The following is a 9,510-nucleotide window of genomic DNA, read 5'->3' on the forward strand; positions in this document are numbered from 1 at the left end:
ATAACAACAACTATATATATTTTATTTTTTTTTAATTGCAGCAGCACTCATTCAACTTCTTATATTTAGCAACCTCCTAAGCCTGATCAAGGGTCAGCATGAGTAAATAAACTCAACAGGAATGGGTTTTGTTTTATTCTTTTATATTCTTTCTAAAGAGCTCCAGTGATGTAGAGAATTGAATGTTGGACTGCTAACTAAAAGGCTGGTGGTTGGAACTCAGCAGCTACTCTATGAGAAAAGATGAGATTGTCTGATCTGGTTGATATTTACAGCTTCAGAGGCCAATGGAAGGTCACATCAGTCAGAATCTATTCAAGAGCAGTGGGTTTGATTTTTTAATTTTCTATTTTTTTCTAGAACAGGCAGACTTCTAAAATAACTCAATGATATTGGGAGGAAATTCCATATAGGGGTTACCTATCATTAATATTCTGGTTCATCTCCTTTTTGAAAAAGCTATCGATATTCTAATGTGCCATTACCTATATATCAAGATCTAAGTTTAAAATAAAATTTTAGATCCAATTGAAAGTACTATTTTTCTAATCTACTTTTCTACTTGTTACACTCTGATCTTTATTCTTTGTCAAACAAATGTCAAAAGTTTTTCATAGGTCAGTTTCCTATTTTTAGATTTTTGTTTCTAATTTTATCCATTAAAATGAATATGGTTAAAAGTAAAATCTCTGACTAAGGATTGTAAATATTGGGTTCAATTTCAAGAAAGAGTTGCACATTAGACTGCATATGACAGATAGTTTTAGAATAGTTAGACCAATTTACAACCTAACAGGCAGTATATATGAGTGCATATTTTCTCAGTTAATTAAAAGTGAGCATATTAATTTTTCTAAAAGATAAAAATTAAACATCTTTTATATTAAAATTTCTTTGATTCCTAATACTATCAAATAATTTTAATATATTTACTCTGAAATTATTCCCTAAATCATAAAACTTCTTTTACTGGCTTTCAGAATATTAACAAATTATTATTCTTTTATTTGTGTTTACCCAGTTTAGTCATAGCTCAACTTAAACATTATACAGCTATCAAATAGTCAACCCTAAACAAGGAAAAATAGTGCAGTAAAAGCTAGGCTACCACTAGTAATTACAGAAAGTATATATACATAAATCTACACATTATATACCTGCAGCCTTATTAAAATGCTCTTGTAAGTTAAACTGGTCAGCTTATTATTAAAACCATGAAAAATGAAAACATACATGAACATCCGTTCTGTCAGCAATCCACTTTGCTAGTTGTTCAGCTGCAAATCCAATTCTTTGAAGATCAAATGTATCAGCTCTTTTGGGTCTTCCTTTTGGTGGAAAATGCATAAATGTAGGAGCAGAGTTCATATTGAGCTATAAAGCATGTGATAAAAAAGTAGTAAACATAGTATCATCACAACAGTTGTATCTGTACGTATATCCTTGATTCAGTATTTTACATTTGTTTTCATGAATTTTAGAAAGTCAGTATTTACTATGAAAATACAAAGGACTTTCCAGAGCTTAATTACTGGTTTTATTTATCCTAGTTTACTATCTATTTAATAAAAGAACTTGTGAATTTAGCTAAATCCACTCAACTGTTTTAACATGTATCATATTTTCAAGTGTCCTAAATATCTCACCAGCTACTGTATTCTTTTTCTTCCCAGAATTTTATAACAAGATTGAAATGGCTATAAGTATGATACACAAACACGCTTATTTAGCAGTACATGGACTATCTTACTTTTTAAGCAGTTAATAAAGTACTAGAATTTTAGTACTTAAAGATGTAAGTATAGTCAGGTATTATTTATATAAGTGGACTAAATTTCCACTTCTATAAAAATTTCTACTTATTAAAATTTTATAGCCTTTAACAAAAAATAAAGATAAATTTAGAGTTCAGAAGGAATTTATAATATCAGATTTTTTTTTTCCTGCTTAGGTTCTTAATTATTTAAAATTCTTTTAAAAATGGCTGAACTTTAGAATTATCTTCCATAAGTATTACAATTTAGGGAGTTGTGGTGGTTTAAAAGTTAAGGAATTATACTGGCAACCCAAATGCACACATTTTGAATCCATCTTATATTTTGCGGGTAATCTTCTTTCGTGTAATTAACTGCCTCTGACCAGCTAGAGGGTCAGCTATGATTCAGCTCTGACTCAACAGTACACAACAAAAACTAAAGTTTGCAGCCAAAAGTTTAAAGATAGACACAAATATTCACTTTTAAAAATCTACATTTGAGTCTCTTCCTGATAAACAATCTTACTATGTTTGGTGTTTATATCCTTTAAAAGAGCTAGATTTCTTTTCCTGAGGCCAAGCATATTCTCTCCAGTTTGGCACTGTGGGCCAAATCATACTGTTTATTCAGAGATCAAGTATCAGTTGTCATCATGTTTTGACATTTTATTTCTTACAGTAGTTCAGAGAAAAGCAAACCGTGAATGATTCTAAGGGGTGTTGGTTTGGTTTGTTGTTGTTTTTTTAAAGACCAAGATTTAATTTTCCCCCCTAAAAATGGGACAAATACTATTTAATTGTACAAATAAAGAATTAACATACTGAGTGTATGTGGTAAGAGAGATATAGACACTACAAATGATCCATTTTCTTCACTTAATCTTTTTTAGTGACTTGACCAGGGTAGATAACTGGCTTGAAGCCTCTGAGAAAACAGATTGGACCTAGATGACTATTCAAAATACGGAAATTCATTCTACTCATTGCTGAGGATCAGAGCCAACCCATAGATGGCCCTGTAGTGGGTTTTCAGACTGTATAACTGCATGGGAGGAGATTACTGTTCTTGCTCCCTTTGAACCTTGAGAGAGACCACTCCTTTGGTTTAGTAATGCAGCAGATTACACCATCAGAACACCCCTAATATGGGAAAAAACACTCTATGATTTTATGGAGATGAAAAAATAACCTTTAAAAGGTTATATGAGAAAAAAAGGTTATATGAACTTGTGTATTTGTTTATGGGGGATGTTCCCTTTTATTATATTTATGTTATCATAACTATCATCATTATCCTTGCAGAACCATTATTTTCTTTATTATAAACTGGTGGCCCAGTGGTTAAGGAACAATGTTGCCAACCCAAAGTCTAGTGGTTTTAATCTACTAGTGTCTATGTGGGAAAAAGACTGGCACTCTTCTGTGTAATCTTCAACCTCTGAAAACTCACTGAAGGGTTAGTTATGAGTTGATTCTGACTCAATGGCACATAACTCCATCATCACCAAATTTATTAAATAAATGAATACATATACTGAAAAGGAAAATAAATGTATAGGAGAAGAAAGAAATGATTAGCGAGAGTAAAACCCAAAAGTAAGAGATAATGAAAGTAAAAAAGATATTTATTTAACTAGAAATTGGCAAAGTTGAATAAATAACTACTCCAGAATAAAATGAACAAAAATACTCTATGGTGGCCTAATTATAATTAGTGAAACATATTCTTCTCAAATGTTTTTCTAAAAGTCAGTAGAGTTATTGTAATAAAAAAATCACACATATGACAAAAATAAGAAAAAAAATATTTTTGTATCTAAAAGAAATTAACAGAGTAGTGATAAATAGCAAAAAGTAGTAATTGAAAGAGAGCAGTATAGGCAAGACATAGATTGCTGGATTCAAATTCTAGCTCCATATTATTTGTAATGTTGGGCAAGTGAAATAAACCTCTCCATATTTGGTTTCCTCATCTTTGAGGAAAGGATAACATAATTTTTTGTCTTGTCACTAGATTGTGAAGATAAATTAAAGAATGCATGTACGATATTAGAACAATGTCTGACACATATTTAATATTTCAAATGAGGATACAACAACATCAAAAACAATTGAGGGAAAGTGGTATGTCATATTTGTTCCATCTTTTTTATGCTTGAAATGAACAGAGGACTTTAAAGGAGACCTTAAGAAGACAAAGTGATTAAAACAAAATGTGCAAGAAACTGGGGTCAGAAAGCAAAAGGGAAGAACACAATCTACATTCCTCAGACTGAAAGAATAAAAAGTAAATTCAAGCCTTGAGTAACAATATTGAAAGATTCTATGGCAAAATAATGAACGATGCAGAAAGCATCAAAAGAAGATGGAAGAAATATACAAAATGACTAGACATTAAAAAAAAAGAAAAAAGAACTGAGCAACATGGAAACATTTCAGAAAGTAGCTTATGATCAAGAAACATTGGTAGTGAAAGAAGAAATCTAAAGCTGTACTGAGGTCACTGGCAAAAAAAATATGTGCCCAAGAATTGATGGGATACCGGCTGATGTATTTCAACAAATGGATTCAGCCCTGGACATGTTTGTTAATCTGTGCCCAAAAATACCCTGGTCAACTGACTGAAAAAGATCCTATTTTTGTCCACAAAAAAAAAAAGTGATCTCAATAGAGTGAGGAAATTATCAAACAATATCATTAATATCACACAGATGTGAAATCTGGGTGAAGATTATGTCAAAATAACTGGAATAAGTAGGATATCAATAGCAAACTGACAGAAAGTTACAGAATAAAAGATATCACTACTGATGTTAGATGGATCCTGACTGAAAGTAGAATACCAGAAAGTTGTTTACTTGTGTTTTACTGACTACAAGATGATATTTTTAAAAGGGGGGGGAGAGAAGATGACATTTGACTGTGAGGATCTTTAAGAAATTATGGATAACACTGAGAAGAATGAGAGTTGCAGAATCCTACCTGTTCTCCTGTAAAACATGTTCTTAGACAAAGAAGCAGCCATTCAAACAGAGCAAGGGAACACTGCATGATTTAAATTTAGAAAAGTTGTTTCTCAGAGTTGATTATATCTATTTCAGATATCTATTAAGATATCCGGATTGGATATCTTTATATCTATTCAGTGTGTTCATGAAATAATCATTTAAAAAAGTTGAACTATATGAAGAAGAATGGTATCAAGACTGGAGGAAGATTCATTAACAGTCTATGTTATAAAAAAAAAATTTAAAAAAAAACAATCTATGTTATACAGATGACTCAACATTGCTTGCTAACAGCAAGAAAGGAAAAAAGCTTAAAGCATTCACTAAAGAAGAAGAAAGACTACATAACCTTCAATACACATCTCAACATTAACAAAATCCTCACAACTGAACCAATGGGCAACATTTTGAAAGAGAAAAGATTGAAGCTGTCAAGGACTTAATTTTACTTGGATCCATCACCAACAGTTATAGAAGCAGCAGTCCAGGGATCAAAAGAGGTGTTGCATTGGGGAAATCTGCTGTAAGGGCCCTCTCCAAAGCACTAAAGAACAATGCTATCGGTTTAAAGCCTATGGTAAACATGATTTTAAGAATGGCATTTTCAACTGCTTGACATAGAAGACTGAAGAAGAATGAATGCCTTTGAACTGTGGTGTTGGCAAAGAGAACTGAACATACCATGGACTACCAAAAGAGCAACAAATCTCTCTTGGAAAAAATGCAACCAAGGTGTTCTTTAGAGGCAAGGAAAGTCTAAGAAAAATTAGTCTCAAATACTTTGGGCATGTTGGCAGAAGGCTCCAATTCTTGGAAAAAACTGAAGGTCAGTGTGAGATGCACTGACATGGTGATTCAACAATGAGCTGGAGCAGTTGAAAGACTGGCACCTAAAAGCAACAGTAAGTCATACCTTTACTACAATTTACTACACTTTGCTTCATAAAAAAGATCCTCTAGAGATGACTAAATAGGAATAAGTATTTCAAAGCAATACTGGTAAAATTATCTACAAAATTGGAAGAAATAAAAGTAAGGCCTGGAGAAAGTTTTAAACCATAAATTCATAGAAAATATCAAGTAAGTCACATGTAATTTAACATTAAAATAACATTAAATTTATGTTCATACTGCATGTTGTAAAACAAGCCTATTTCTTCTACGATCATAAACTGAAAATGTGTTCCCTGAAGTATTATTGGTAAAGTTTTACTAACAATAAATTAACATACTAGCAGTAGTTACTGTAATCAGATAACAGAAATCATTATAAATATTAACCAATTAAATTCTATTCATATGTGGCAAAACTATTACCTTTAAATTTATTATCAAATTAAAATATAGCACTTTTACCTGCTGGAAAACATCTGTCCCCTCATCATAGTCCACCATACTGAAGAACAGTTTGTTACAAAAAGCAGATGAATAGCGCCAGGAGTTAGCCAGTATTTGATATTCCTCATTAGCTTGCCTAATAAAGACAATGGGACAGAGCAGAAATGTATTAGTGTTCAGGTTATAATTAACCAAGCCAGGTCACTAATAAAACAATTCTTGAGCAAGATGGCCAACAATGGCCAATAGGTCATAATCAGTTTTTATAAGAACTCCAAGTAAAGAATGGTCTTAAAGTTTCAAATGGCTTTAATATATATAAATAAAACATCTGATGGCAAGTTGCTTAAAATTCATAAACAGTTTTACTGCAATACGACCACACGGTACATTTATGTGTTGCTATGGCTGTTTCTGTAGTTTAAGAGCAGAAATAGATGCAACATATGGCCTAGAGCCAGGTTAAAAACAAAAAAGTATTTTAATGTATGTTTTAAGAGAAAAAAATATTTGTAGCATTTTTTATGCTAAAATACACAACATAGATCTACCAACGATTTTTTTTTTTGGTAATGATATAGGGTAATTTCTTTAAACACTAAAAATTTAGTTTAATAGAGAAATAAAAATTATGCCAAAATTTTAGCTCCAAAAATTGCAAATACAATGTTAATGTACTCCTATCTATTCTATTTATCTAAAAACACAAACCTCAAAGTAAACAGAAATTTTTCTAAGCGTTAAACCCACAAAATCTATTAAACTGTTTACATGCATTATATAGAGGAAAAGCTAAGAAATCTGCCTCTAAGTCTTAAATTTTATGTTATATTGCACCTATTTCTAATGGCATTTTGTTGATTCTACAGATGATAAATCTTTATATATAAGCATACAGATTACTGCAAAGATGGAGAAATGAAGCTGCTAAAGAAACGTAAGCAAAACAATAAAAACAAGATGAACACTAAAACAAAGGTAAACTAGTGAGAGTCCTTTTTCCATATAATTGACTATCCAAAGGGTTTTATTTTCTCTCTATTCCACAAATAGCACAAACGAGAGAAAATAAGATCTTTTTAAAAAATTTCTACAAAACAAAAGTTTTGATAAAGGCAAAAACTTTTATATACTTAGAAAAGTCATAAAGATATAGCATTTGTCCCAAACTGTGCAAAGCCTGAGAAGTGATTTTATGCATGAGTTAACAATTCTACCTCTTACTGTTTCATAGGTACAGACAGAAGACTTAAACTCTTGGGTCAAAGACAGAATTACTTCATATTGATTTGCGTCACTCCACCATGTCCCAAGGAAAGAACCCAAAAAAAGTAGGAATTTAATCAATTTCTGAAAACAAGACCACCTTTACAAGAAACTCTAAGGGAAGTTCTTCTCACAGAGACAGCAAAGGAAATGGATGGACCAGAAAGACATCAAAATGGTAGCAAAAGAAAGTTTCTGTTATTGTTATGTGCCATCAAGTCGCCTGCGACTCATAGCAACCCTATGTACAACAGCCCTAAACTCCGCTCTGTCCTGTGCCAATCACACTGTCTCCGACATTCCCATCCCAATTATCCCAGTCACTGAATCAATCCACCTCATAGAGGGCCTTCCTCTCCTGCGCCATCCCTCCACCCTCCCAAGTATGATGTCCCTCTCTAAGGACCGGTCTCTCCTCACATGTCCAAAGTATGTTAGACGGAGCCTCAGAATCCTTGCCTCCAAGGAGCCACCTGGTTTAACCCTTTCCAGGACAAATGTTTGTTTTCCTAGCAATCGATGGTATTCTTAATACTCTTCTCCAGCACCACAGCTCAAAGGCATCAATTCTCCTTCTATCCTCCCTGGTCATTGTCCAAATCTCTGATGCATAACAAGTGATTGCGAAGACCATGGCCTGTATCAGACGCACCTTAGTCTCCAGAGAGACATCAGTGCTCTTCAGTACTTTGGAGAGGTCCTTAACAGCAGACTTTCCCATGGCAATGCGCCTTTTCATTTCCTGGCTGCTGGCGCCAAGACTGTTGACTATGGAGCCAAGCAAACTAAAGCTGTGTACAATCTCAATCTCTTCACCATCCATCCTGATGCTTCCAACTGGTCCAGTGGTGAGAATCTTTGTCTTCTTGACATTGAGCCTCAATCCACATTGGAGGCTGCAGTCCTTGACACTCTGCAGCAGGCGCTTCAGGTCTTCTTCAGTTTCACCAAGCAGGGTTGTGTCATCCGCATAACGCAGATTGTTGATAAATCGTCCACCAATCTTGACCCCACATTTCTGCTCATAGAGCCCAGCCTCCCGGATAATCTGTTCTGCATATAGGTTGAAAATGTATGGAGATAGGATGCATCCCTGGCGTACGCCCTTCCCAATTTAGTGTATCAATAATCACAATTAATGTAAATGAATAAAACACACCAATCAAGAGAAAAGGGGAAGCATAATGAATAGAAAACCAAATGCCATTGATATGTTACCTACAAGGTTGGAATCTAAGAAATGAGGAACAATATGGGCTAAAAATATCAAAAGATGTAAAAAAATAATACTAAACAAATGGCATCCATGAAAAACAGGAGTGGCAATACTAATCCCTAGTAAAACAGATTTGAAGATAAAAACCACAATAAAGATAAGGAGTAACACAATAAACCAAGAAGACTGAATCTTGGTGAACATCCGCACAAAAAATGATTGACATAATAAGTACATAAAACAACAGTTAAAAAGACTTCAAGAAAGACAGAAAAAGCTAAATATAGAGATTCTGTATGACCCAGCTATTCCACTTCTTGGAATATACCCTGAGAATATGAGAACTGAGGCACAAGCTGAGATTTGTACACTAATGTTCATAGCAGTGTTATTCACCATTGCAAGAACATGGAAACAGGGCAAATATCCAATCACAAATGAATGGATTGAGAAATTATGGTACATTCACACAATGGAATACTATGCAGCATGAAGGAACAATAACTTTATAAATTATTACCTAACTTGGGAGGGACTAGAAAGCATTAGGTAGAGTGAACTAATTCAATCTCACAAGGATAAATATTGTATAAGACCTTAATGCAGAATGAGTATATGGATCCAAGATGGGTGGGAGAGGCTGGAAGCAGAGGGACGTACAGGGGGAAGAAGGGATTAATCATTGGACAGTACAATTTGGGGGCGAGGGGTAGGGAAACTGAAAGAATTTGTTCAAATGTGTATTAGAATTTTGTAAATAAACTAATGGGGAGGAAGTCAGCTTGGGGAGGGATAACGGAGAGAGAGGGGGTAAAATGGGCAACAATAAATAAATGAAAATCTTTAAAAACAAAACAAAACAAAACAAAAAACCACTACTAGAAGGCATCACAATAGTGGTAGGTGATTTTAATGCACTACTCTCA

General features: G+C 33.5%; 1 protein-coding gene across 2 annotated transcripts in view; it reads right to left on the reverse strand.

Annotated features, from left to right (window-relative positions):
* TUSC3 (tumor suppressor candidate 3) overlaps window positions 1–9,510 on the reverse strand; it is a 170,086-nt gene that overhangs the window by 100,632 nt on the left and 59,944 nt on the right. For both annotated transcript variants that reach the window (XM_006893557.1, XM_006893558.1), the window contains exons 3-4: window positions 6,121–6,238; window positions 1,234–1,374 (exon numbers count right to left, since the gene is read on the reverse strand). In XM_006893557.1, coding sequence (XP_006893619.1) covers window positions 1,234–1,374; window positions 6,121–6,238 — 259 coding nt within the window. The remainder of the gene's footprint in view (window positions 1–1,233; window positions 1,375–6,120; window positions 6,239–9,510) is intronic.

Source organism: Elephantulus edwardii, unplaced genomic scaffold (assembly GCF_000299155.1).
Source record: "Elephantulus edwardii isolate Elephantulus edwardi_28Jun2011 unplaced genomic scaffold, EleEdw1.0 scaffold00128, whole genome shotgun sequence".
NCBI lineage: Eukaryota > Metazoa > Chordata > Mammalia > Macroscelidea > Macroscelididae > Elephantulus > Elephantulus edwardii.